The sequence below is a fragment of the Pithys albifrons genome, chromosome 8 (assembly GCF_047495875.1).
Source record: "Pithys albifrons albifrons isolate INPA30051 chromosome 8, PitAlb_v1, whole genome shotgun sequence".
NCBI lineage: Eukaryota > Metazoa > Chordata > Aves > Passeriformes > Thamnophilidae > Pithys > Pithys albifrons.
Genome location: NC_092465.1, coordinates 16350029 through 16376872, shown reverse-complemented (window position 1 = coordinate 16376872; position 26844 = coordinate 16350029). Strand labels below are relative to the sequence as shown.

Sequence of the window (26844 nt, the reverse complement as noted above, 5' to 3'; positions counted from 1 at the left end):
CATCCCCACAGGACCAACCCTTCACTTGCAGAAACATTGTGCAAGTCTGGGCTTGCACCTGTTGCACCAGATCTATCCAGGTGTTACCACGTCAGCCCCTTTGTATTCCTGTGTGCTCTTTGCTGTGCCAAGGGCAGGGCCAAGAGGAGGGCAGTGCAGTGACCTGCAGTTTGGATTTGGCCTGGAACCAGCTCCCCATAGCCCCACCAAGGTGATGCAACGCCCAAAACTGAATACATGAACACAGGACTGGCTCTGGGGAAACTGATTTTCAGGATTCTGAAAGGGGGACTGGGAAGGGAGAGCTCTTGGAAAGATATTCTGTAACTGACCAAAGTCTCTCATGTGCCCTCACATAGCTCCAGGACCCCACATCTCCTCTGAACAGTAGGGACAGTCACGCCCACCTAGGAATGATACCTAAGCAGATCTGCAGCTTGGCATGACAACTCAGCAGGGCATCACCTGGAGCCTGACGAACAACGAGTTGTCTCTAAGGAGTCGTGTTTTTTCTGAAACACTGTTTTTGCAGTACTGGCTGTGCCAGGCCCGAGTCAGGAGGGCTCTGGACTAGCAGATGGATAGTGGGGCAACTAGCAGGAAGAGGGACCAGAGAGACAAGAGCCATGTTGTGCATTTCACAGAGGATATTCACAAACCAGTGAGACTGCTGTCCTTTCAAAACACAGCAGCTTTTAACGGTGTAGCACCCCAATGTCTTGCCCCAGGGAAGTGCTGGTTTTGGGCGGCCCCATGCTGACCCACAAGGAAGAGGATTCACACCCAGGAACCTTGGCAGCTTACAGTAATCCCAGCACGAGGCACACATAGGTGAGCAGGGCTGCTGAAGTAGCACCCAGGTTTGGCGAGCAGCAAGAGATGATTCCCTCTCCCTGCTGGAATGCTGACAGCTCTGACTCTCCAAAACCAAGGCGTTGGCAGGATAGAGGTGAACAGAGACCTGGCCTGTGCATCTGTGCAGCTTCACAGCACCTCTGGGATGGTCACATCTTTGTCCCACTCCTCTCAGTGTTACAGGGGAAAGTTGACCCCTGGTCACAGCAGGATAGAGCTTATGTTTAAAATGGCTCCTTCAGGGTCCATCTTGTAGAGCATGAAGTGGCCCTGCACCTGGGCAGCACTGATCTGTTTGGAGACAGCCAGCGCCTGCTCTGCAAACTGCTCAGCTGCAGCCAGGGGCTGCTCAGGGTAAAAGCGCTGGAACATGCAGGAAAGCTGCCAGCGCGAGCAATGACCCACGTACTGCTTGAGATCCACACGGCCAGGACGCACCAGGGCTGGGTCCAGCCTGTTGAGAGACACAAAAGGGACCTGGAAAACCTTACCAAAGCATCTGTGCAGGGGGTGTTCTGCAGGGAGCCCTCGTCCACACTAGCACAGCCCGTGTCCCATCTAAAGTGCCATGCACTGTGACATAGTAAAGCGAGGGAACAGGTTCATCCCTGGGGAGGCTGAGGGGGGAAATCAACCCAAAAGAAAGGAAAGTGCTAGGGAAGGGCCAGCTCTGGAGATGGACAAGCAAGTCCTGGGAAACAGCTCTGCCCATCTTTGTCCCATAAGCAACCTCTGAACAACGCCCTAGGGCAGCTTAGTCTGGAGTGAGCCAAGCCTGCCATAGCACAGCAGCTGGCCAGGTGCCATGAGACCAGGCTGCATCCCACCAACCCAGTGGGCTGCAGGTGGGGCCAGTGTTCCATTCATAGCATGGCCACAACCCCAAAACCTGCAGCTCTCTATGGGCAAGAAGCTGGTACCACTCTTGAAGGACACAACCATATTCTGAAAAACAATGCTCCAGTGAAAGGGATCCTTATTAGCAATCAAGGGACTTGCATCCCAGATGAGGATCTGGGAAACGTGTACCTCCAGTCTTCATTCTGAAGAATTTAAAGAGCCCTCCATAAAGCCCAACAAAAGTGAGCAAGGTTTTCCTGTGCCACCCACCCCATTCCCTCCCAGCGGCCAGCTCCTACCTGTCCACATAGTTGGTTGTCATGAAGACAATCCTGGCCTCTGTGGAGGCCACACCATCCAGTGCATTGAGGAGGCCACTGAAGGTCAGGCGCCCCATGCCTTGGTACGCAGCTGGGTCTGGAAAACAGCAGTGTCTGAGATAACAGCCATTGGCCACTGACCCTGCACAGGCCTGCAGGCCACCTTCCTTATGCTGACCTCCCCTGTCACTCCTTGCTCCACCCTCTGCCTGGGTGGTAGCACATTCATCTCCCCTGCCCACATACACCCACGGGAACCCCAACAGAGAATAAGAGGGAAAGCCACCTTCTCCCTCATATTGAAAACAGCTAGGCAGGAGAAGCATCTCTGCATGAGGATAAAGGACACAAATTTCCCTCTATAGCCTAGCCAGAACTGGATAAGGTCCAGCTTGGGCCCTGAGGCCTTAGAGATGCCCACTCCTGGTCTCTGCTGGTGCAGCAGAACAGCCCAGAGTCCAAACCTTTCCCCAGTACAGCTGGCAAACCTCCCTCCAGCTGCTGGTCCAGGAATGGGGGCAGTGCTCACTCTCAGTAGCGAGGTCCCGGCTGATGAAGGCAGCGTCCACGTCCTCCAGCAGGATAATGCTCTGCTGTGGTGCCACGCTCAGGAGGTGATTGAGCCGGTCATCAGAGAGGCTGTGGTCACTGAGGCTCAGCAGGCAGATACTGTACTCCAGCTCCCCAGCCAGGGCTGTGCTGGGAAGAACACAAACAACAGGGGTGAATCAACAGTGGGCAAGCCCAGAGCCGAGGAAGGACCAGATCTCTCAACCCAGCAGTAAGGGAGAGGGCAGAGGTGTCCTTTCCCAGTAGGGATCACATCTGAGGAGGGGCTGGAAGCCTGTGCTCAGCCTGCTGGTGCCATGCAGCACTGTGCAAAGCAAGGGCATGAAGGACTTCTCACCCTGACCTGTCATTGTGCCAGCATTGCAAACACTTAAAACTAGGCACCACACAGCAGGCACAGCCCTCTCCTGTATTCCAAACCCAAACTTATCCATACCTTCTCATCCAAGACTACTGTATTACAGAGCAGGCAGCTAATGGAAAAACTGCTGCTAGCCATCTGGCAACACTCACATGAAGCTGCTTTTCCCACAGCCAGGAGGACCATAGAGCAGGTAGCCTCTTCGGTAAGGGATCCCTAGGAAGACAGGGTTCTTTTAGGATAACCACGCAGATTGCTCTGAGCTCCCTCTCCAAGAGCCACAGGGCTTTGCTGAGCACGCACAGACGATACACCAAGGGAAGGCGAGAGCAGGGAAAAATCTCTCCAAAGAGAACCACAGGCATCCTGCCCCACTCCACACAGCACAGAGGACACCACACCAAAGTCTTGCCTCTTTCACTGTACCACTTGGAATTGTTGATGAACTCCTTCACATCCTGAATCAGTCTCTCCGACACGCCTTTCTCCAGCACCACAGAGCTGAGTGGCCGGCGTCGGCGGGGGAAGCCGAACTGCCGCCACTCTGCTCCCACAGCTGTGTACATGAGAGTCTTCCCCTCCTGCTGCTGCAGCGCCAGCTCCCGGGCTGCAGAGAGAGGCAGAAGGGACAGCTGCCAGGGAAGAGGATCTCCACTGAAGCCCTGGGCATCTTCAGGGAGTAGGCTGTTCCCAGCAGAACCCCAAAGAGTTGCCCTACAAACCTTCCTGGAGGATATTGAAGAAGATCTCCCGGTCAGTCCCCAGAGCAGTGAAGGTGACAGACTCCCAGGGCGTCCCCGTGTTCAGGTCAATCATCTGCGTCTCCCGGCTGCGCTCAATGCGAATCCACTTCCTGCGATACCTGGAGTGGGAAGACAGTGTTGGGGTACAGGGATCCAACACCACTCGTGTGTTCACACTGGTTCACACATCAAGAACATTCAGCTCGAGTAAGGAAATCACTTCACACTGCTGAGCACAGCTTCCTCTCACTACTTTCAATCTCCTACCCTAACCCAGATCCAGGGAGGAGGCTGGATCCTCTCCCCTGACTCTACAGTCCCCTCAGGTTGCCAAAGTGAGGCTCAATCCCCAGACTGCTTTTCCCTGCCCTCCCTTACCAAATAAAATGATTCCCGATGCTGGGGACGAAGTCGAACTTGGTGCTGACGCGCCCACTTTCATGCTGCAGGTATGACGTCTCAACACTGAGGTGTTGCGTGTGCTTGGCATGGTGGGACACCCAGTTCAGCAGCCATTGGTAGCTCTTGTCCTTGCTGGGCACCTCCAAGGTGATCATGTAGTGGCGCCTGAAAGCCACCAGCCCAAACTGGGCCCCCTTACGAGCCACTGCCAGGACCGTGCCCACCCCAACGAGGCCGAACCCAGCCCCGAAGTATGGGTTGTCCTTCAAGGCTACGATAAAATCGGAAAAGGGCATAGTGGGAGGTTAAGCAGCTCCTTTCCACAGCATCACTTCTGTGCTCCGGAAACAAACCTGTGTGGAAAGACTGAGTGGCAGGAAGGAACATAACACATCACCTGCAGCTCCCTGGCCTTTATTGTGGCCAGTTCTCAAGGTGAAAGGCTCTGCCTAGCACATCTGGATCTCCCACATCTATGCTTATTACCAAGGGTTAGGGCAGCTGCCAGCTGCAAGAGCCTCCTCTCTCTCTGCAGGCCACTGGGCCACCCAGGCTGGAGGGGACCAGGAACTGCAGGCTCTACAGCAAGCACGGGAGCATCTGTTACTTCTTCAGCCAAGACAAGAAACCCAGAGTTTTATAGGGTTTTATTCTTTAAACAACCAGAAATCACGAGCACTGCAATTATTTAAGGTTTATTATTTGAAAAAGCTGAAAGTCATCCCCAGGCTGAGTCGAGAGCCGGGTCTTTGCTGCTGGGAAAGAGCATACGACTGTGGTGGAAGCAGCTCCCCCACGTCTGGATAACACCCCCATGCTCCGGGTGCCCGAAGCTTCTCCAGGTGCCTTAGCAGGTCTGTCAGATACAGGGGACGATGGAAAGCCTCCCGCGGCAGGCACACAAACACGCTCTGCTCCCTTACGCAGCATTCCAGCTCTCCCAGCACAAGGTGTGGCCTTCCTCCTTCCCAGGCCATGGCGTCCCGCGGGCAGGGTCCCCCAGCGCTGGAGCAGGAGACCCTCCTTCCCCGGCAGGAGACTTGGACCCGCACCGACCTGTCCCGCAACAGCGGCCCACCCCCGGCCGCTCCACACGTGAAACCCCCCGCTGCCCTCGGCCCCCGCTCCCGCCGCCGCTCACCTGCGTCCCTTCCTCCCGCGGACGCTTCCGCCCGCGCCGCTTCCGGCCACACCATAGAGCGGGCTCGGCGCGCCGGGCAGAGCGGCCGCGCTAGCGGCACAAAGGGCGGCGCTCTCGCCACCGGCTGCCACCAGCGAGATGTACCGGGGCTGGAGGCCTCGGGGCAGCCGCAACTGCCCGGGGTGAGCGGCTGCGGGGCTTGGGAATAGCTCGGGGTGAGCGGCTGCGGGGCTCGGTGCCACCCGGGGTGAGCGGCTGCGGGGCTCGGGGACAGCCCGGGGTGAAGAGCGAGGGGGCTGGGGGGGCCCGGCCGGGCGGGTCTCGCAGGGAGGCACCTGCTCGCTGGAGACCGGACACAGCTCCGAGGTGTGGTCTCGGGCTCGAGACTGGGTCCAGCTGGACCCAGGGAGTGAGCCTGGGCTGTTGGGTTCAGGGAGAGGCCCCTGGGCTTCTTTCGGGAGCGTACAGGAGTCCTTGCATTCGTGTCTACCTCCTAACAGGGGCTTTGCCAGTGGCCCACTGGAGGCAACGCAGAAAGGGGCCAGTGTTGACATCCCCGGTTCATACCCTGCCTGGGGACTCACTCTGCAGTCTGCCCCCCAAAATCCCGTCAGGCCTCTGGGTTGTGTCTCTTTTAAAGTGCTTTTTGCTGTTTCAGGGTGAGAGGCTGTCCTGCCCAGCACCGAGCCAGTGCCCGTGGGCAATGAGTGCAGCAGTGACTGTGTCTGACGATACCAGCAGGGAGATGGAGGCCCTGGGCTCGGAGCTACTCCTGCCCACACCAGGAGAGGCAAGAGCTGTGGGAAGCCCTGGTATGACCAACACCAGTCTGGCTGGGACACCCCCGCTGACTGCCAGCCAGGACTTGCTGCTGGTCGAGGCTTCAATGCCTGGGGAAGGGGCTCACGCTGAAGGAAGCAATGTAGAAATATTCATCGAGGCAGTGGCTGGCAATGTGACGCTGAGCAATGCGGCCAGTGCCACAGGTATGGGGTGCAGGAATGGCAGTGTGGGCCCAACAACACTCAGCAGAGGGACAGAGGTCTGGCCAGGGCCCCTGTCCCTTCCAGCAAGCACCTTGGGGACACCAGATGCTCTCGTGTCTCTGACCCCGTGTGCATCACCAGTCTGGTGCCACCACTGAGTGCAGACCTGGCACAAGCTGTGGGAGTTGTGTGCTGGATGAGGCAGTCAATCCAGGCTGTCAGTAGGAACCAGGCAGAAATCTCCACCTGGACTGCTGCCCCCAGCATGCTTTCCACATGGGTCAAGTGTGGGCACATCCTACTGGCAATGGGGCCAAGCCAGCCTCACATCTCTGCATGCTTCAAAGGTGCAAAAGGACAGACCTGGTCATTGTGGTCACCTGAATGGTGGTGTTCCCTTTCTTATGGGACATGTCCTGGGATATCCTGGGTAGGGGGTGGGCTGTGGTTCCCAAAATGTAATTTGTGGCAACAGTGGTTTATCTTCCTTCTCCAGAGCTGGAACTGAACCACCAGTCCCATGCTCTGGGCCTGGCAAAAGCTCTTTCTAAACTCGCCCCTCGCTCTTTGCAGAGGTTCTGGTCAAAGTGGTGGAGTTGTACTTCTGCGAGAGGTGTGGTCAGAGCTTTCCAGAGGCCTCCCTGCTGTCCCAGCACCAGTGCCTGCTGCTGGCCTCTCCAGGACACCTGGAACTCTCTGGGGCACTGTTAGCTTCTGCCAGAGAGGGCCAGAATGAGCCAGGGGGCTCAAAACTACCTGGAGCTGGCACACAGGAGAGCTCTGCTCCTGAGCACCTGCTGTGCCCCATCTGCCGGAAGGCGTTCATGCAGCCTGGCCAACTAAAGGAGCACTTCAAGACCCACCGTGCCCTACCAGGAGCCCTGCCTTGCCCAGAGAGGGGCTGCCACTTCACCACGGAGGACCGCAAGCAACTGCGCAGCCACTTGCGTGACCTGCATGGGGCCTCCCCCGTGTCCTGTGCCTGCCGAGCCTGCCCACTGCTCTTCCCCAGCCGCCCAGCCATGGAGCAGCACCACCGAACACACTTCCCCTTCCACTGTGGCCACTGCGACTTTGTCACAGCCAATACCAAGATCTTCTGGCAGCATAGGAAGGGCCACACCACAGAGCCCCCATCCAAGATGCCCACAACAGGCAGCCCCTGCAGTTCAGACCCCCACGGCCTTGAGCAGTGCTGTGTCCTGCCATCAGGTATGGCTGGGTGGGGCACTGGGGGCTGTGGCTGTTGCAGAGGGTGACTGTGTCTATGCATCCCATTTCCAACTGAGAGGAGTGGGCAGTGAGGCTGGAGGGCTGGGAACTCTGCATTCCTTCCTCCCTGCAGCATGGTTTGTTCTCTCACTCTCAGCCAGAAGGTTTTTCTGCATGTGTGCGGGTGTGGGGGAGTGGTCCCTCTTGCCTAGAGCATGATGATCTCTGTCTTTCCCCCATGAAGCAGCAGCAGAAGGGCAGGAGGAGGCAGGGAATTGGCACCCTGGCTGGGAAGCCAGCACACCAGAAGCCAAGCAGGCAAAGGCTGCAGGTACCAGGGACAGCTCCTTGAAGGGGCAGAAAGCAGCAGCTGGAGAAGAGGACTCGGAGAGCGGTGAGGATGAGTCCCTAGAGGAGGATGGTGAGAGCCCCTGCGAAGCCGAGGCCAAAGAGGATGGGAAGGCAGCTTCCAAGAAAGCCAGAGTGCCACAGGCACACCACTTCAAAGGTGGGATGTGGGTCCCTACCAGGAGCTGCTCAGGCTTTGCATTGTGAACATGCAGCACAGCCTTGGGGCTGGTGGGGAAATGAGGGCCTGGGGGTCCTGTGCCATCCAGTAACTCCACATCTGCATGTACCAATGCACTGTTTCCCCTGACCTCTGAGCAAATGTGTCACTTCTTTTTCTTGTTCACATCCACTGTCAAGTTTAGGCAAAGGTTTGCCTGGTTTGGGGGATCAGGGGGGCCCAGGCTTGATGTAGGCTATGCTTTGCCCATGGTGAGCTGGAAAGAGCTCACCAGAAATGTACTGTTGGCTTGGAGTGGTGACAGTCCCTCCAAGTAGGTGGCTGCTGTGTGACCGCACAGGTGTATAAGCCCTCACCCTGGCCCAGCTGGATCAAGGACAGAACATCTGACTGTGTTCTCCATCTTTTTCCTACTGATTGCTCCCCCTCCTCTCCTCCCAGGGGATGTTGCAGAGGGCTCCGAGTACCTCTACAAAACCCATATGTGCCCTGAATGCAAGCGGTGCTTCAAGAAGCGGACGCACCTGGTGGAGCACCTCCACCTGCACTTCCCAGACCCCAGCCTGCAGTGTCCCAACTGCCACAAGTACTTCACCAGCAAGAGCAAGCTGAAAATCCACATGATGCGGGAGACGGGTGAGAAGGCCCATCGCTGTCCACTCTGCCACTACAGCTCAGTGGAGAAGAATGCCCTCAACCGCCACATGGCCAGCATGCATGAGGACATCTCCAATTTCTACTCTGATGTTTATTCCTGCCCTGTCTGCAAAGAGAAATTTCGGCTCAGCCAGGCCCTTAAAGAGCACTTGAAGACTCACAAAGCCGAACCCAAGAGGCTGAGCTGCTTCCAGGGAGGCTGCGACTACTGTGCGGAGGACCGAAAGGAGTTTGTCCGTCACCTCAAGGATGCTCATGGCATCAAGGCAGTGGAGTGCAAATACCATGCCTGCTCGCTGCTTTTTGGTACGGCTGAGGCCATGGAGGCTCACCGGAAAACGCACTATGCCTTCCACTGCCAGCAATGTGACTTCATCTGCTCCAACAAACATGTTTTCCGCAAGCACAAGAAGCAAGGGCACCCAGGCAGCGAGCAGCTCCAGTGCAGCTTCTGCCCATATGCCACTTTCAACCCTGTGGAGTTTCATGATCACGTGGGCAAGATGCATGCCAATGAGAAGATCCACAAGTGCACCGAGTGTGCCTTCGCCACCGCGCACAAGCGGGTGCTCATCCGGCACATGCTGTTGCACACTGGTGGGTGTCTTCTGCGGGGGTCCCAAGAGTCAAGCTGGGAGAGGGATGGTGTCCTTTCCTGGCTCTGGGGAGGCAGGGAGGGTTGTTTCAGGGCTCCTGGGTTCCACCACCAACTCTGCCACCCCAGTCCCACTTGGCTGAAGTCATGGCATGTTCCCATCCCAGCTGTTAGCCCCAGCTCCTGCTGAGCTGGTTTCCCTGCCATGTTACTTTATCTTGCTGAAGGTGTTCATGTATTGCATGTAGGAGAGAAGCCTCACAAGTGTGAGCTCTGCGACTTCACATGCCGGGATGTGAGTTACCTGTCCAAGCACATGCTGACCCACTCCAATGACAAGAACTTCATGTGCACTGAGTGTGGGTACATCACCAAGTGGAAGCACTACCTGAACGTCCACATGCGCAAGCACACCGGAGATCTCCGGTAAGACCCCGTGCGCCACTGCCCTACCAGCTTAGTCAGGGCTCCCCAAATCCTGCTCTTTTTACCATAAATCAGCAAATGAAAACCCCCTAAGACTCAATTTGTGAGCATGAGGAGGCAAGCATTCCCTTATTGTCAAGGCTGGACACACAGGGAGGATAGCTCCTCTAATAGTGTGTGCCCTGTTCTTGTTCAGCATAGCTAATATTTATTGACAATTTTACATATTCATCAAATGTCTTACATATTCACTGCTTTTCTCAGAAAGGTCTTGCATGTGTTAATTAACTGCAAGAAGTTCTTTGGAAGTCCTTATTTGGTCATCTGGTAGTCTCTTGGTGGTCTCTGGTGGTCATTTGAAACTGGAACTTGACTTCAACTTATCAGTTGAGCAGCATATTTATAGCTAGTTACAGAGTGTCTTTGTTCCACATCTTGTATCAAAAACTAGATACTTCTGTTACAACTACTCTAACTCAAAGCATTCAGGAACTTGCTTATTTTGCAACTACTCTTGCAAAAACTTAAATTATAAAGGCCTGTGGGAAATTACTGTACTATGAAGAATTACTGCTCTCACTTTAGGAATCTGTTTCTCCAGGCTGCATTGAGTGCCAGACTCTCTCATGCTTGGCTACATTCTGCTCTGTCTGGAACATAAGAAATTTCGTCTTTGAGTTTGAAGGTTGTTGCCAGCACTGTACTGTGGAAGCAAAGCTATTTTTGGTGTCCCCATGCTGCTGAGCAGATGTATTACCCCAGAGGTACAGCTCTGGGTTCATGGGCTCTGCTGATGTTTGTGGACCAAGACCTGCTTGAACATCTTCAGAGCTGCCAAACTTTCAGCTCCTTTGGGTCTGCCTTGCCTCCAGGAACACTGGAAGTGCTGTTCATGTATCACACTTGTAGGGGTGACATTGTCACTATATGGAATACTCAGGGAATCTTATCTCCTATCCCCTGGCTGGGGGTGTAATGCACCAGCAGTGCTAAGAGCTGCAGCAAGGTGGAATTGCCTGTGGTAAGAGATGCCTAAATGCTAAAGGTCAGATCTGGCAAAGTGAACAGTACCCCTTCCCCATCATTCTGGAATGGGGAGGGAGAGCTCAGTGTGCCTGATGGAGCTCAGTCTGTCCCAGTTCTTCGTGCTGCCTGATGGATTCTGCTTGTCCCCACAGGTACCAGTGCAACCAGTGCTCCTACAGGTGTCACCGTGCTGACCAGCTGAGCAGCCACAAGCTGCGGCACCAGGGCAAAAGTCTGATCTGCGAGGTGTGCGGCTTTGCCTGTAAGCGCAAGTATGAGCTGCAGAAGCACATGCAGGCAAAGCACTCACAGAACTACCAGGTGCCCATCTTCCAGTGCCAGTACTGCATCTACCAGACCAAGTACAAGCAGGCACTGCTGAACCACGAGAACTGCAAGCACACGAAGCAGAAGGAGTTTCGCTGTGCCCTCTGTTCCTACTGCACCTTCAGCAACACCAGCCTCTTCTTCCACAAGCGTAAGATTCATGGCTACGTTCCTGGTGACAAGGACTGGCTGGAAAACTATGCCAGCAAGGAGCTGGAGATCAGCTCATCTGAGGCACTCTTCAGCTACGAGCTCAGCACAGCCCTGCATGTGGATGCCAGTTCTCCCCTTGCTGGCAAGGAGCAATGGGCCAAGGCAAAGCCATCTCAGCTGGAGTCCCAGGGAGAAGAGGGCTACCAGCCTGTGTTCGTGGTACCCCTCCTTAGGCAGGGCGCTGCTGCACCAGAGAACAGTGGTGAGACAGAGAGAGGTGTGGATGAAGGGGAACAAAGCTGTCCCACTGCTGGTAATGCCCTGGGAGATGACTGCATGCAAGGAGATGCTGCTGCAGGCTCAGCTGAGATCATTGTTTCTGAGGATGTGGCAGAGAGTTGCACCTTGCACTTGGAGGCACTGAATGTCTCATCTGATCCCCTCCTTGAGCATTTGACTACAGAAACCTGTATGACACAGCCAGAGAGTGTGGAAATGCTGTCGTGCAAGGAGCCTCCCACAGCCTTTGAGGTACTGGGTTCCCAGGATGACCTCGTCTTGGGGAACAGTGGCAATACACTTGAAGACATCCCAGACTTTGAGAAAGAGGAGGCAGATATACAAGAAGATGAGGTGGTGAGACTGAACCGCAGTGCAGTGGCAGGACGCAGCCAGGGAAAAGACACCCCAAGGCAGGCAATGAACTACCTTGAGGGGTCGTGCTCAGACCACCAAAAGCTGGTGGCAGACACTGAAGTGGAAGAGACCAGCCAAGCCAAGCTGCCAGAGGCCTGGCTCAGCGTGCTGAAGACACCTGAGCAAGGCCACCCGCCTGTCTCAGAGGATGTAGCCACCTGCAGTGGCAATGCCAGGGGCGGCTCAGAGTCAGTGCTGAAGGCTCTTCGGAAGCAGGACAAGGAGCAGGCAGAGACACTGGTGCTGGAGGGCAGGGTGCAGATGCTGGTGGTGCAGTCAGAGAGCCAAGTCTTCAGGTGTGAGAAGTGCTCTTACATCACGCGGAAGGAGAAATCCATGTCCCTGCACTCCAAAGCCAGCTGCCAGAGGCGCCGGGCCCCGCTTGTGTGCCACGAGTGTGGCGCCAGCTTTAAGCAGCAAAGGGGGCTCAACACCCACCTCCTCAAGAAGTGCCCAGTTCTCCTGAAGAACAAGATCCTCAAACCAGCCAGCCAGGAGCCACCTGGATTGTGCCAACCTGCTGACCAGCCTGGTGATAATGGTACAGAAACGGGGGAGAGTGAGAAGGAACACTCACAGGAGTCCGGGCATGCTGAAGGCCCTTGGGAAACTGAACTAGTGCCTGATAAAACACAGGCAGAAGGCAGTCCTTTGGCTGGGGAACAGGCATTGGATTGTCTTGCCCATGAGAAATCCCTGATGGGTGACAGAATAGAGGTGGCAGAAGAGCCTGCCCAGCAAGTGGATGGGCCTAAGCCAGATGGATCTGCTGGTCCCTCCCAGCCTGGGAAACCCTCAGAAAAGTACCGGTTGGAGGGAGGGAAGCTGCATTGCAATGCCTGCTCCTTCGTGTGCTCCCGTGTCTCCACTATCACCTCCCATGTGGAGGATGGCTGCCGGAACATGGAGCAGTTCTGGTGCTCCCTGTGCCCTGAGGCCTTCTGCTCCCAGCGGGCCCTCAAAAGTCACTGTGCTGAGAAGCACATCATGCATCCAAAAAAGGATGGATCCCAAAGCACGGAGCTCCCTGACGGGGACCCAGCCAGTGTTGAGACAGGCCAGCTCAGTGAGCTGCCACTGGATGCAGCCCCTGCAAAAGCCAGCCCACCCAAGAGGAGGCGTTTCTCCTGCCCTACCTGCCCTTTCACCTGCCACCAGGAACGGGCCATGAAGACGCACAAGAAGAGGGGCTGTGTGACCCTGGGTGAGTTTCGCTGTGCCTCCTGCCCCTTCACTTCTAAGGTGGCCAAAGCCCTGCGGCTGCACCGCAGACTGCACCGCAAGCATTACAGTAAGCGCCCGCAGCTGCAGTGTCTCCAGTGTGAGTTCACCTGCAAGCAGACCCGCTGCCTGCGGCAGCACATCCGCATCAAGCATGAGGGGATGAAGCCACACAAGTGCCTCTACTGTGAGTTCAGCACCACACGGCGCTACCGCCTGGAGGCTCACCAGTCCCTGCACACCGGTGTGGGGCGCATCGCCTGTGGCATCTGCAGCCAGACCTTTGGCACCAACTCCAAGCTGCGCATCCACCGCCTGCGAGTGCACGAGAAGACACCCACCCACTTCTGTCCACTCTGCGACTACAGCAGCTACCTGCAGAATGATATAACCCGCCACGTCAACAGCTGCCACCATGGCGAGCTCAACTTTGGCTGCTCCCGCTGTGAGGCTCGCTTCAGCTCCGAGACGGCCCTCAAACAGCATGTCCTGCGGCGGCACGAGGAGAAGATGTCCTATGGCTGCCCACGCTGTGGCTTCTTGTGTCACAGTGAGGCCACGCTCAAATGCCATGTGCAGAAGCAGCACCCACACCTGGAGTGCAGCACCTGCAAGGAGACCTTCACCACTCGGGAGGCACTGGAGGAGCACAAGACGCAGCATTTCAGCCACCGCTGTGAGCTGTGCAGCTTTGCAGCCAAGGAGAGGCAGCAACTGGTGCGGCATTATGTGGAGAGCCACGAGCCGGGCACCCCTCAGGACAAACCCTTGCGCTGCCCCTTCTGTGACTTTGCCTGCCACCACCAGCTTGTCTTTGACCAGCACATGAAAGGCCATGGAGGCACCCGTGTGTACAAGTGCTCAGACTGCAAATACACCACCAAGAACAGGCAGAAGATTACATGGCACATCCGCATCCACACAGGCGAGAAGCCCTACAAGTGCCACCTCTGTAAATATGCCTGTGCCGACCCGTCGCGTCTCAAGGTGAGAGTTCTGCTTGGAGATGTATCCTACTATGTCTATGTGGCTTGAGAGGCATTGAGCCACTGGGATTTGGGGAAGGAGTTCCCAAGGGGAGATTTTACCCTCTGTCCTCTTCTGTGGCAGATACAGGAGTAAGAGGCAAGCATATAAAGCACATTTAAAGCTCAGTATGTTTTTTCCCTGCTGTTGCAGTTTAAGGGGAAGGGGGATTTGTAACAAAGCAAGAAGGCAGGCAGCTGTCCAAGTTCACTCCTTTTCTGCTGACATCTTTGGCTTTCTCTGGGTGCAGCCTTGCACCACCTGAAGCACGTTTGGCTGCTTGCTGGCTTCAGCATGCTCTGTGGTGCCAGTTAGACATGGTGCAGGGAAACCTCAGCTTCTCTGCAAGCAGAGCATGACCCTGCCATCATTACTGTAGGTGATTAGCATCCTGATGCATGGTAAAGGGCCCATAGCCTGACAGGCAAGCACACAGCTCTCCTTGCCCCATGCATCTGGAGATACCAGCTGTCTTTGAGCCCCTCACTAGCAACCCAGAGCCCTGCACATTTCCAGGGCAGGGGATGTAGTCTCAAACTGATCCTACCCTCCTGCCTTGTGCCCAGTATCACATGCGGATCCACAAGGAGGAGCGGAAATATCTCTGCCCTGACTGCGGCTACAAGTGTAAGTGGGTGAATCAGCTCAAGTACCACATGACAAAGCACACAGGTGAGTGTTGCTAATGGGGACAGGATATCAAGCACCAGGGTGGGTGTTTGGGCTCAGGAACCCCAGCTCCCTGCATGTTTTGCTACCAATGGCCCAACTGGATGCAGGGGAGGACCCTCTGCATTTGAGGGGCAGCACATTCTCCTGTGCTAATGGGCTGGCAACAGTGCCCTCAGGTGGGAAGGAAGTTGGGATGGCGCAGACCTCAGGCACTGTTTGTGCCCTGGAAACTGGGGGTGTTGGTGTGCCTGCTGGCACAACGGGATGTAGGGCAAAGTCCCTGGGGACTTATGCTCTGTTACAGGGATGGTGAGACCTGTGGAATGGAGAGCATTGTGCCCCCATCCCAGTGCCATCCTCTTCCCTGTTACCAAAGGCCTGAAGCCATACCGCTGCGACGAGTGTGAGTACTGCACCAACCGTGCGGATGCCCTGCGAGTACACAAGGACACAAGGCACCAAGAGGCCCGTTCCTTCATCTGTGAGCAGTGTGGCAAGGCCTTCAAGACCCGGTTCCTCCTCAAGACCCACCTGAAGAAGCACAGCGAGGAGAAGCCCTATGTCTGCAATGCTTGCGGGCGAGCTTTCCGCTGGGCGGCCGGCCTGCGCCACCACTACCTGACCCACACCAATGAATACCCTTTCTTCTGCCGCTACTGCCCCTACAAGGCCAAGCAGAAGTTCCAGGTCATCAAACACATCCAGCGGCATCACCCTGAGCATGGGGCTGTTGACCCCAGCCAAGGGGTGGGAAAGGACCCCAGCACACACACTGTCCACCTTCATGCCGTGCAGAGGGAGAGCCAGGCCAAGGGACCACCCAGGGTGGAGCAGGAAGGAGGGTGCCTTGTGGAGAAAGATGGTGCATCACAGTGAGGCTAAGTCCTGACTGCTTTAAGGCGCTGGTGGCACAGGCTTACTGCAGAGATGTATGTGTGTGTATAGGCATATATGTATATGCGTTGTAAAATATGTGACTGTATAAAAGGAATCACTCAGCTCCTTTTAATACTGTTTCTTGTGGCTGTTTGGAACCCTCTGTGAACAGTGGGCCAGGTCCCTATCTCTCCCCAGCACTGCTGCAGCCAACCCTGTGCCTATCTGTCACTGAACAGTTTATTTAGTTGCTTACAGAGAAAGGATGGGACAAGGCTTAATTTGGGGCTGTAGGGGCCAGGGGCTGTAATGGGGCTCTGCAGGGTCGGGGGACAGTGAGGATCAACTCCTCTCCCAGATCTGCCCAGCCTTGGGATTTGCTTGGCTCCAGCCTTGCTCCCTTGCCTGGGAGGGGACCAGCCCCTGCAGAAGAGCTGGGCCATGCACCTTATCTCCTCCTACCCACAGCCAACCTGTGACCATAGGCCAGGGCAGGATGCCCGTGGTGCAGGGAGCTGCACCAACATAAACTCCATGCTCATGCATGAGGGACAGCATCCCAAACCTGGAAAAGGCAGGTCAGAGCTTTTTCCCAGTCCTCAGAGGCACCTGCGAAGGGGGTCACAGCAGCAACAAGGACACAGGGATGACACAAAACAGCTCAATAAGAGGGCAAGGTGATTGGCTCTGCGACCCCAGTCACTCAGGGCCGCCTCTATGGCTTTCCATCCAGGTGCTGCTCACTCCATGAGCTCAGTCCTGCTCAGGGTCAGGTGGCTTAGTGATGCAGATATGGACAAAGAGCGAAGAGGGTGGGATGCCAGTGCCATCCTTGGAGAGCAGATGGATGTGGCGGTATCCTGCAGGGGGTTCAGCAAAATTGCAACCACATCCTCCTCTCTGGCACCCAGCTGAGCCCCAGACACACTTGCAGGGCTGTCCTGGGCCCCTAAAACCACTGGGCAGCAGCCACTCACCGGGTTTGATGTTGGCAAAGGCTAGAGTGAACTGGCCCACAAAATCATTCCTGGAAGTCTTGTCATAATCCTCCACCACAAAGCGGACCAGGGCCAGCTCGGGCACATGGAGCTGGAACTGCAGGGTCTCATCCCAGCGGGGGTTAAACCCTGGGAAGGGAGAGTGGGTGCTGGGAAGGTGAGGGAGGGCAGGAAAGATACCTGGGCACAGCAGGGTCCCTGGGACCGCTGTGGGGCTCACCATTGTTCTCAATGTACTTGGTCTCCTGGTGCGCTTGATCCGCAGGGACGCCATGGATCTCCACGCGCACAAGTGGGTCAATGATGGCTCCGTCCTTGCAGTTGGCCACTTTGGGCAGCTGCTGCCCACTGATCACCTGCAGGAAGGGTCATGGACCCCATGAGCTGAGGAGCAGCCAAACCAATCTGCTGTGAGGCTCCTCAGCTTCAGCACACTGTCCGAGAGAGTCCCCATCTGTCTGGGACCAAAAGAGCCTTGTGACACTGTCACACAGCTTCCATGGGATCTCCCCTCAGCCCTGTACCTGGATCGTCAGGGTGATGGGGCCAAGGCCTTCCCGGCTGCTGGGGTCACTAGGATTGAAGAGAGTCTCCTCATCCCTCATGAAGGGTGGTTTGAGCACGTAGCCACAGTGGCCATTCTGTCTGAAGAGTCCGTCACACAGGTCCATCTCCATGCCAGCCGTCTGGAAGTTCAGGGCCACTGGGAGGAGGTGGCAGGGAAAATGGTTCTCAGAGCAGCTTGGAGACACCATGCCCTGCTTGGAACTGAGAACCAGCCTGTCACTGTAACCAGAGATGCAAGGTTGCAGAGGGGGATAAGGCACTGATGCCTGGATATCCCCAGGCTCCCCAAGGCAGAGCAAGAGCTGGCAGCCAGACCTGGCTCCAGCTGGGGTTTTACGTGGCACTAACATGGGTATTGATGGTGGCATTTGGCACGGGACTCAGGGCATCTCCCCAGCCCACAGCCCTGATGCCCCCCAGCCATACCAATCTGGCACCCCACATTCCACATCTCCTGGGGGCTGTAGTTGGAGGAGTCAGTCCGCATCCCGCTGGGGTAGATGCGTGACAGCTGCCAGGCATTGTGTCGGACAAATTCATTTCCTAGAGACAGAGCATGAGGACCACTTATCGGGTCATCCTCTGGCCTACAGAGCCAACCACAACATGTGCTGCCCATCCATCCATCCGTCCGTCCATCCATCCATCCATCCATCCATCCATCCATTCATCCATCCTTTCATCCATCCATCAACTCATCCATCCATCCTTTCATCCATCCTTTCATCCATCCAACCACACACCCATCTACCCACCCACCAATTCTCAACACTCTCTCCCCTCAGGAATCCAGGTGTCCTGCCTTGTTTTCTAAGACAATAATCCACTCATCACCTACCAGAGACAAACTCCACAGTACAGCCCCATTGAACCACCTTTCCCCTACACAGGCAGGGAACCCTGGTATCTGGAAGTTTTAGCTCTACACCCGAGGAAGCCACCTGCCCCCTCCACCCTGTCCCAGTCCCCCAGTGCCACTGCCCCCTTCATCTCACCTGCATCCCGGATAAGCTTCCTGGCCTTGGCCTCAGAGAGGGAGGAGATTTCAGAGGGCCGGGAATGGCTGCGGGCCTCCTGGAAGCCCCGGAAAGACACATTCTTGCAGTAGATGACACAGTCGGACAACGCTTGTGCCAGGGTCTCCTTGTCCTTCTGCAAGGCAGAACCGTGTTGGGTGATGGGAGCACTCACTCAGGTCAGGGGTCAGGGGCTGTAGAGCCAGGGCAGACAAGAGCAGCCAGGGGTATGCTGGGAGGTGGCAGCATCCCCACCACGAGCAGCCTTCTGGCCAGGAATGGAGCAACCAGGGGATCCCTAACATGGTTCCACAACAGCAAAGAGGGAGCTGGCATGGCTAGAGGCAGAAAGGGCTCTCCCCCCTGCCTGATGATGTTTCTGCAGTCTGTCTCTATTTCAGGCACCAGAATTTCACCACATCCCATAGTTGTGTCCAGGGGCTCAGCACTTCCAGCCAGTCCCCAGCCCAGATCACCCACCTTTGCCCTCCGCCTCTCCTCCTCTGCCTCTGCCCCATTGTCATCATCAGACACATCAGGCACTTCATCCCCTGGCCCGTCCAGCATGTCCTCCAGCCGCCCAATCTTTTTCCCCTTCAGCAAGATCTTGTGCTTCAGCTCCTGCGGAGTTGGGGACAGAGATGCCCTTTGGAGTGCCCAGCTCTTCCATGGGGCTTGTCCCCTGAGATCGTGCACTGCTGGGGGCCAGCACCACCAGCTCTCTTCAGCATCTAGGAGGGGATGGGGTAGGAGGGTTCATCCCTGCTGTCTGAGTCTGCAGGACATAGGGAGACAACTTTGGGGACAGCTTTAGCACCTCTGTAAATATGAGAACACAGTACCCCCAGGGTCCTCCAGTGCTCCAGTGGAGCAGGATGATGCTGGGACAAGGGTGGCCTGTTCTCTGAATGGCAAAACCATCTCCTCACCCCACTTCCAGGCAGAACAGCAATGGCCAGCACAGCTGTGCTCTGTCACTACCTCTGGGGATGGGAGCTGGGTGGGGATGTGCCCATCGGTGGTGGTGGTGAGGAGCTGTTCCCCCAGGATGTCTTTGAGCTGCTGTGCCAGGACCTCCTGCTGCTCCATGCTGCAGTGGTTCTCCAGGGACAGGATCACTGGGTAGTCTGAGGCCTGGGGAGCAATGTGCACAGCTGGAGATCAACCATATTGAGGCTGGGGGGCTCTTACAAGGGCTTTATCCAGGCATCACCAGTGCCAGGGTGGAGCTCCTTGTGTCTTCTTGTTTTCTCCCACCAAGACCTTCTTACCCTTCCAATTCACCACCTCATTCCCACTTCCCAAGGCTCCATATCATCCCTCCACCCCCAACAGACCAAGTCTGCATGAGCCCCCCTGCCCTGTCACAGCACAGCACCAGCACAGGCTGTAAGTCAGATACCATACCCCAGTGCTGTCCCCTAAAAAGTGACACAGCCACTCTCCCACAGTGTGAACAGTCCTGTTGCATCCCCAGGTGTGTGAACCTCAGCGCCCCTCCCCCTCCAGGAGCCCATCACTACCCCACATAAGACAATCACAGCCATGTCCTGGCTCACACCGAGGGCCACCCACCACCCAGCACCTGGGGAAGGGTGCCTTACCTTGAAGGCGTACTTCCCCAGGGTGCTCACCACCTCCCGGAAGGGGATCTTGGAGGTGAAGGTGTGGCCATGGTACACTATGGGCTCCCCATTTGGACCGTCCCAGCAATCCACCTCCAGGCACCGGCAGCCTCGTTTCAGAGCCCTGGGGGTGGGTTGTCACCTCTGGGACCCTGCATATGTCCAGGATACCAGCCCCCTGCCCTTCCCTCTGCCCCTGAGTGTCACCCCTACAGGGGACACCCACCAAGGGTGGAGATGCTGCTTGCATGCAGGGCAAGTTGAGCTGGGCTCAGTATCCACCTTGCTGAGCACCACATGGCATGGCCAGAGGAGAGATGGACCACAAAGGAGCAGAGAAGCTTCTGGGTTTGCCCCATGAAGCTGTCCAGGGTACAGCACTGGGGTAGAAGGGTGCTGGAGGGCAGCTGGAAGGGAGCAGCCCCTTTACCTGATATACCCCTCGATGCTGCTCTGGCCGCAGATCTGATCCTGTATCAGGTAGGTGTTGTGGGAGGAGGAGATGAAGTAGTGGCAGAGTGGCTGGTTCATGTCCTGCCACAGTGCCCGGTGCTGGGGGTTGAAGATAGAACCCTCCGGGGAGCAGAGGTACATGAGGAACCCATCAGCACTCAGCACATGGCGAGCCCGGGCTGCAGGCGGAGGGGGAGGCTCAGTGACAGCCAGAGACATGGAAGATATAAGAAGGGGCAAATGGGCCTACTGGTGGCTCCTGTAATTCCCAACTCGGTCAGCACAGCTGCTGCCAGAGGCTGGGGCACAGGAAGAGATGACTCAGGGCAATAACCTTGGAAAAGTGGGCAGTGGACCTCAAAGCTGGAGCTTGCACATTACAGCAGGTCAACCTTCTACACCAAAATCATTCAAGAATGGACCAGATAAAGTGGAACTGCACCCAGATTACACCACGGTGAGTCTTTGCCCTATGTCCACCCGCAGCAGGATGGGGCTGGGAGTATTCCTGCCAAGGGACTGTGAGTCTCACACCCTCCTTGCCTCTGTGCAGAGCACAGCCAATGTCTGAGCCAGCTCTCACCTGTCTCTGATGGTTCATACTTGTCGATGAGCTCCATGGCCATCTCCTCTGTGCCTTTGTCCTCCAGCTGTTCCTGCTGCAGGAAATCCACCAGTTCCAGCAGTGTCAGCTTCTTTCCATCCTCAGAGAATTCCTGGAAGAGGCTCAGCACCTCCTCACGCTGCGTGAGGGCCTTGTAGAAGAGCACAAACTCCTCCCCTTCCAGTGTCCCGGACTCTGACTTATCAGCATCCTGCAAGGGAGCTCTCTCAGGACACAAATGGGGCAAAATGGGGTGTCTTGACCACCAAAGGTGCTGTGGGGGATTCTCCAACCCCAAACAGAGGGCATAGAGACTCTATGCCAGTAGCAGGCATCGATCAATGTGTGAATGGATGGATGAGGAGATGGAGGACTGGTTGGGTAGACTGGTAGATGGATGGGTCCATGGATAGGTTCATGGACAGGTGGAGGGAGGAAGGGACAGCGAGAGGAATGGAGAGAGAGAGGGAGTCATAAAAAACCAGACAGCTGGTTCACTGTGTAGACAGATAAGCAGCTCGATGGACAAATGAATGGGAGGAAGGAAGAGCTGCCTTGGCTGGTTGGTTTAACAGACAAATGAGTAAGTGGGTGTTTGTGTGGGTAAACAGGTAGTTGGGTGAATGGATGGATGGATGGATGGATGGATGGATGGATGGATGGATGGATGGATGGATGGATGAACAAAAGACAGGGACCATATCCTTTCGCAAGGAGGTGTGCAGCTTCTCCAGCCCGTCCTGGGTGCACTGCTTACCTGGAAGAGCCGCAGGGCATGATCCTCGTTCATGTCCACATTCATCATCTTCAGGAGATGCTGTACCTCCTTGAAGTTCATGCGCCCATCCTTATTCTTGTCAGCTTTCTGGAACCAGTCACGAATCCATGTGAGAGAAACCAGGGCAAATGTTAAGGAAAAAGACCTTGACTATGAGAGATGGAACTGGGAAACATCAGAGAGCCTTTATGCCATTTTCTGTGCCCTGCACTGATGCAGAATAGCTATACACATGCTGGGGTAAGGCTGGAGATGCAGGGCCTGGGGAATGATCTGCAATGGGGGAATGACTGGGTGTGGGGGCAGAGGAATGCTTGCAGGAAGGATATTGGTCTATCTTCTCCCTTTGGTCCATAGTAGTGGCCACGTCAATGAGCTGACGCAGGCCCTGGACCCAGCACTGTGCCTCCTCCGCCGAGCCAGCAATGAGGTCCAGGTTGCCACGGCGGCCATAGAAGACAATGGTGAAGCAGCGCTCAGGGGGGAACTCCTCGGCCAGACTCTGCAGCACCTCTGACTGGTGCCCTTCCCGGACCGTCTCCACATCACTGATAGAGACTGGGGTAGAGGGAGGGGATGCCTGTCTGTGAGGGACAAGGACCACAGGGCAAGGGGCACTGCCCACAGACGTCTATTCTTCCAGCCATTCCTTCTTCCATTTATCCATTTATCCATTTATCCATCCATCCATCCATCCATCCATCCATCCATCCATCCATCCATCCATCCACCCATCTATCCATTCACCCACCCACTGAGCTAGTCATCTATCCATTAACAATTAAGCTATCCAGCTAGCCACTCATCCATCAGCCCCTCTGTCTGCCTACTCCTGCACTGGCATTCCAGAGGTTCCACTTATATCAGTTGCAATTTCTATTCAGCCCTTTTGACCTATGAGTCCTCCTGTAGGCAGGATGTTTCACAGCAAGGTATGGATGAGAAGAGACCACATATGCATGGACAGCCTTTCTTGAATGCCCCAGTGCCTGTAGCAAGCATGGCTCCAAGAATCTCCATACCTTCACATTCCTGTAAACTCTGAACCCTATGAATGGCCCTGTGGCCAACATACAGAAGCTAGTACTCACAGGCAGACTCAGTTTTGCCTGTCCTCTTGGACTGGTACCAAATGGTCATGCAGTCATCCTGCAGCTTGAAGTAACGCTGCTTCTTCCAGCTCTTGGACTTGACTTTGCGCATCAGGGTCCCTTGCTGCATCTGCTCCAGTGTGTCAGTGAGCTGAATGCCTGAGGGCAGCATGGTCTGCATCACCAAGGGTGGGGCTATCCAGGTATTGTGCCCTTCTACCTTGCTTCATCTTGCCTCTGGAACCCCACATCATTCCTGAATCTGTGAGGTAGGAGCAGTGGACCCCAAAGAAATTCCCTTCACCACAGGAGGGCCAGAAGGTAAATTTCCCATTAATCCTTCCCATCCACCCTTAGCGCTTCTAAGCACAAATCCTAATGACCATGGTGGGGTACGTATGCTCCTGAGTGCAGCAAAGCTCAATCCACAGGCCAGATTTGTCCTGGCATAAATCTGGACAGCCCAATGCCCTGTCCTGCCCTGCATCTCCACCAGGGCACTCACGGGCGTTGCACAGCAGCGATGCCATGGCTCTGTCTTCTCCACGATGACAGCTGCCAAGAAGAGAAGAAAGAAGGTGGTTGGGGTGAGCAGGGCCAGCTCCCTTCACTATGCCCAGGTCCTCCCAAGTGGGGTCCAGCTGTACGTGTGTGTGCGCAAGGTGTGTGTGCCCCTGCCTGTGTGTAAGCGCATCTGTGACTATCTCCTTGCTTCCCTTAAGTGTTGGGTTCACCCCACCGTACTCATGAAATATTAATTTGTGTTACCGGGAAGCCGGAGCTCAGAAGGTGTTGGTGGAAAACAGATGAACTTGTGAACATAGGCACTCCACAGCCCAGTGGGTACCAGAGCCATGCTTCTCCCAGGTCACTGCTCCAAGGGAAGAAGCAGCCTCTGAAGCCAGGAAAAACTGCCCTGGGGTGCACAAGGAGATCCCCCACCACTTAGGAAATGACCCCTACCAGTAAATTTGAAAGTAAGGGAGAAGGACAGCTGCAATAGCAAGGAAGAGGGCACAGAGAAATGACCCTCAGCTCCTGCAGACTCTTCTCCCCAGGGAACACCAGCACCCCAGGCCATGACTGCACCCACAGCTGTACAGGGAGTGGGACTATAAATATCACTGGACAATAAGGCTTTGATTAGGCTGTTGGTACTTTAATTAGATTGACAAATCACTGGATGCGCCTGTCACCCAGGTGCTGGAGCTGGGCCCTTGAGGAGTGGATGTTACAGCTGATGGGCTGGGATTTGGGTATGGGAGGGGACCCAGGGGTCCCTGGGGATAAAGGGCTCTCTGCCAGGGTGCAGGAGTGGCAGCCATGACCCAGGCCCCTGACTCAGCACAGGAACCAGCGTTGTGGGGATGGGAATAGCTGGTGCCGTCAGTCTGCAGGCAGCTGCCAAGCCCGGCTGCCAGACCCTTGCAGGCTTTGGGACCAGATGGCAGCCATCCCCTGTTCAGTGTGGGGACAGTAGGGAAGATCCCCAGTACAGTGCTGGCCAGGATTGAGGCCCTGCTTCTGGGTGACACACTACCCATGGGGCTGGCAGTGGCTGTTTGACTGTTCCCAGGGCACATTTATCCACACTCTTGGGGATCTCAGATGTTGCTGGAGACATGGAACAGCTGGGGTGCCATCCCAGCTGCCTCCCAGCAGTGCCCAGTACTGGGGCTGTGTTTCCAGCACTAGCCCTTCTTGCAGGGCTCAGATTGCAAGGACTTGCTGAAGTGTCTCCATCCCCCCACATCAAATGTGCCAGGGGGCACTGACCCACTGACCCAGAACTTGGGAGTGTCTGTACCTACAAATGGGAGGGGCGAGGGGGGTGGCACCCTGCTCCTCCTGCACCCTGCGGAGTGGGTGCTCTGATGCTGGCTAGCGCAGCTCCAGGAGTGCCCCATTCCCACAACTCCCCTGGCATGACGTCAGCCTCTGCACCCCATGGCCTGCAGGGAACCAGAGGGGACAACCTCGGTCACCCATCTGCCTGCATCTCCCTGTCTCCTGGCAGCACCTAACCCAGCACAGCCACTATGCAGGGCCTCAACTTCAGGTGCCCACCTGCACTGCAACCTTTGTGCTGCAGCAGGCAAGGGAGATGGGGATGTTTTGGGGAAGCTGGGGTGGAGAGAGGCACAGAAGCTGGAGAAGCAGGAGGAGATGCTGGACTAGAACAGAGATGGGCTCAGTGCCACCAACAGGTCTGTCCTCTTTGCACACGCATGTGTGCAAGGTGGCAGCAAGCAAGGGAACAGCTTGCAGCCCTCAGGCCCATAACCATGCTGAGAGTTTGGAGATAAACTGCTCTTATCCTCTTATCCCTTTCAGGCTTCTGGCACAGCCCAAGCATGCTGAGTCCCAACCAGGAGGCAGTGCCTTCCCTGTACATGCAGAAAAGAAGTGACAATCCCATTCAGGACAAGGAAGATCCCAGAAGTGTGGATGCAAGGACACAACTGTTCTGCTCTCTCCCGTTGTGTGAGGGATGCCCCAAGCCTGACATAGCCTGGCCCTGTGCAGGCCCCCTTGCCTCAGTCTGAGTTACACTGTCGAGCCAAGTGGGATGGGAGCCAGAGCACAGAGAAACCCAACCTGAGAGCTTCCCGCAAGGGAGCTGCCTGCTGCCAGGGACAGCCCCAATTACCCCAGCACCCGCTGAGCCACTGCAGATTCTCTCCTGGTGGTGACAGGCCCTAGCGAAGCAGAACTAAATTGTTCCCCTAGCCACCTTAGTGGTGGCCATGCCAGAGCAGGGTGGGATACCCCCTTGCTCCGGGCTCCCCCCTACACCTTGCTGCCCCCGCGTGCCCATGAACTGTCCGTGTTCCAGGGCTTTGCCGAGCCCACCCACTCCGGGACAGGCTGCAGCACCCGAACACACAGCCTGACTCACGCAGGGGGACGAGCCGGCAGCTGACCGATGCGAGGGGCTTGAAGGCGAGAGGGAGGATGGAAAAGGGGCTCCGGGTTGGGGCAGCAAACCCCAGGGGAGTCACGGCTTAGGAGGACAAATCACACTTTAAAGCAAAGGAGACAAAACTATCAGTATTTCTCCTGCCGCCCCGCGCCACCCCAACTGTGCAGCCGTTTCTGGCGTTGCACAGCCCGAGCCAAGGGGCCCCAGAGCCTGGGGGTCGCAGCCCCGTACCCATTGCCCTCTCCCTCCGCAGGGCGACAGGCTCCCGTGCGGAGGACCGAGCGCCCAGCCCCGTACCAGCTCTCCGGTGCCGCTCCGCTCCACTCCTCTGCTGCTCCACCGCCGGCGGCCGCACGGGGCTGGGGCTGCCCGGGCTGCCCGCCCCTCGGCAGCGCCTGGGCGGTGAGTCCCCTCCCGACCCCCCGCCCCCGCGGGACGCCCCCGACCCCCGCACGGCCCGCAGCCGCCACCTCTCAAGGTCGCTTCGGATTAAGGTCACGCCGCTCCCGAGGCGGACGAGGGGGCGGGTAGAGAAAGCAGTGCTGTGCCCGGCAGGGAGGGGTGGGAGAACCCTGCAGCGCCCGCCGTTTGGGGTCGTGGCCCCATTCCTATCCTCAGATACAGCCTGTCCGTCCTCAGACCACACTGCAGGCAGCACAGCCGGATCTCCCCATCCACAGCGCGTCCTGTGTCCCTGTCCTTTCCAGAATACGGTGGTCCACAGGCACTCCCAGAACCCTCCAGCCAGAAGACTAGGGACTCAAAAAGAAAGGCATAGTTTGAGCATCCTGGGGCAAAACTCCCATGGGATTGGGGATCCCAACCTTGGGCAGCCTTGGGGCAGGTCGAGTTCGAAATAGGTGCAGAGCAGGGACTAAACTTTCAGGTGGGCAATGCTCTAACAGACCTGGACCCTGGGCGAGTGGCAGCACATGAAAACACACTGCAGGAATGCAGTGAGTGCTCTCTCCCTGGCAGGCTCACAACCTTCCTGCAAAGCAAAACAGCAGCATTCCCTTCCCAAACCCCCTCCACATTACCTGCTCCAGGAGAGATGGAGTGCCACAGACATGCAGCCAGCTCCTAGTGGAGAAAGGCCACTCTTCCCACCTCAAGCCCCCAAGCTGGCATTACTTCATATGCAATAAATCCTCC

At 56.4% G+C, this 26844-nt stretch overlaps 3 protein-coding genes across 10 annotated transcripts; 1 reads left to right on the top strand and 2 right to left on the bottom strand.

The window, feature by feature from the left end:
- Nucleotides 1-179: 179 nt before the first annotated feature.
- BCS1L (BCS1 homolog, ubiquinol-cytochrome c reductase complex chaperone) lies at nucleotides 180-5280 on the bottom strand. 2 transcript variants are annotated; one of them, XM_071562305.1, is made up of 8 exons: nucleotides 5233-5280; nucleotides 4068-4444; nucleotides 3669-3808; nucleotides 3359-3553; nucleotides 3099-3162; nucleotides 2545-2714; nucleotides 1995-2112; nucleotides 183-1309 (listed from the first exon to the last, which is right to left on the bottom strand). In XM_071562305.1, the coding sequence occupies exons 2-8, from the start codon at nucleotides 4385-4387 to the stop codon at nucleotides 1057-1059; spliced, it is 1260 nt and encodes a 419-aa protein (XP_071418406.1). In that variant the 5' UTR covers nucleotides 4388-4444; nucleotides 5233-5280; the 3' UTR covers nucleotides 183-1056. The 2 variants fall into 2 exon arrangements, with proteins under 2 accessions (XP_071418407.1, XP_071418406.1); XM_071562306.1 differs by lacking the exon at nucleotides 4068-4444 and having other exon boundaries at nucleotides 180-1309; nucleotides 5233-5272.
- On the top strand, nucleotides 5276-15761 carry ZNF142 (zinc finger protein 142). 3 transcript variants are annotated; one of them, XM_071562304.1, is made up of 9 exons: nucleotides 5276-5414; nucleotides 5891-6218; nucleotides 6792-7430; nucleotides 7675-7938; nucleotides 8401-9213; nucleotides 9460-9637; nucleotides 10816-14047; nucleotides 14653-14758; nucleotides 15135-15761. In XM_071562304.1, exons 2-9 carry the CDS (start codon nucleotides 5936-5938, stop codon nucleotides 15632-15634), a joined length of 6015 nt encoding a protein of 2004 aa, XP_071418405.1. In that variant the 5' UTR covers nucleotides 5276-5414; nucleotides 5891-5935; the 3' UTR covers nucleotides 15635-15761. The 3 variants fall into 3 exon arrangements, with proteins under 3 accessions (XP_071418405.1, XP_071418403.1, XP_071418404.1); XM_071562302.1 differs by having other exon boundaries at nucleotides 5333-5414; nucleotides 7678-7938; XM_071562303.1 differs by lacking the exon at nucleotides 7675-7938 and having other exon boundaries at nucleotides 5333-5414.
- A 106-nt stretch (nucleotides 15762-15867) lies between these two features.
- On the bottom strand, nucleotides 15868-26818 carry PLCD4 (phospholipase C delta 4). 5 transcript variants are annotated; one of them, XM_071562833.1, is made up of 16 exons: nucleotides 26730-26818; nucleotides 23272-23321; nucleotides 22767-22925; nucleotides 22005-22233; nucleotides 21655-21784; nucleotides 20877-21108; nucleotides 20271-20472; nucleotides 19820-19964; nucleotides 19197-19349; nucleotides 18696-18836; nucleotides 18195-18351; nucleotides 17626-17742; nucleotides 17157-17335; nucleotides 16853-16988; nucleotides 16612-16761; nucleotides 15868-16494 (listed from the first exon to the last, which is right to left on the bottom strand). In XM_071562833.1, the coding sequence occupies exons 1-16, from the start codon at nucleotides 26759-26761 to the stop codon at nucleotides 16388-16390; spliced, it is 2319 nt and encodes a 772-aa protein (XP_071418934.1). In that variant the 5' UTR covers nucleotides 26762-26818; the 3' UTR covers nucleotides 15868-16387. The 5 variants fall into 5 exon arrangements, with proteins under 5 accessions (XP_071418934.1, XP_071418935.1, XP_071418938.1 ...); XM_071562834.1 differs by having other exon boundaries at nucleotides 19850-19964; XM_071562837.1 differs by having other exon boundaries at nucleotides 20877-20952.
- Nucleotides 26819-26844: the final 26 nt, after the last annotated feature.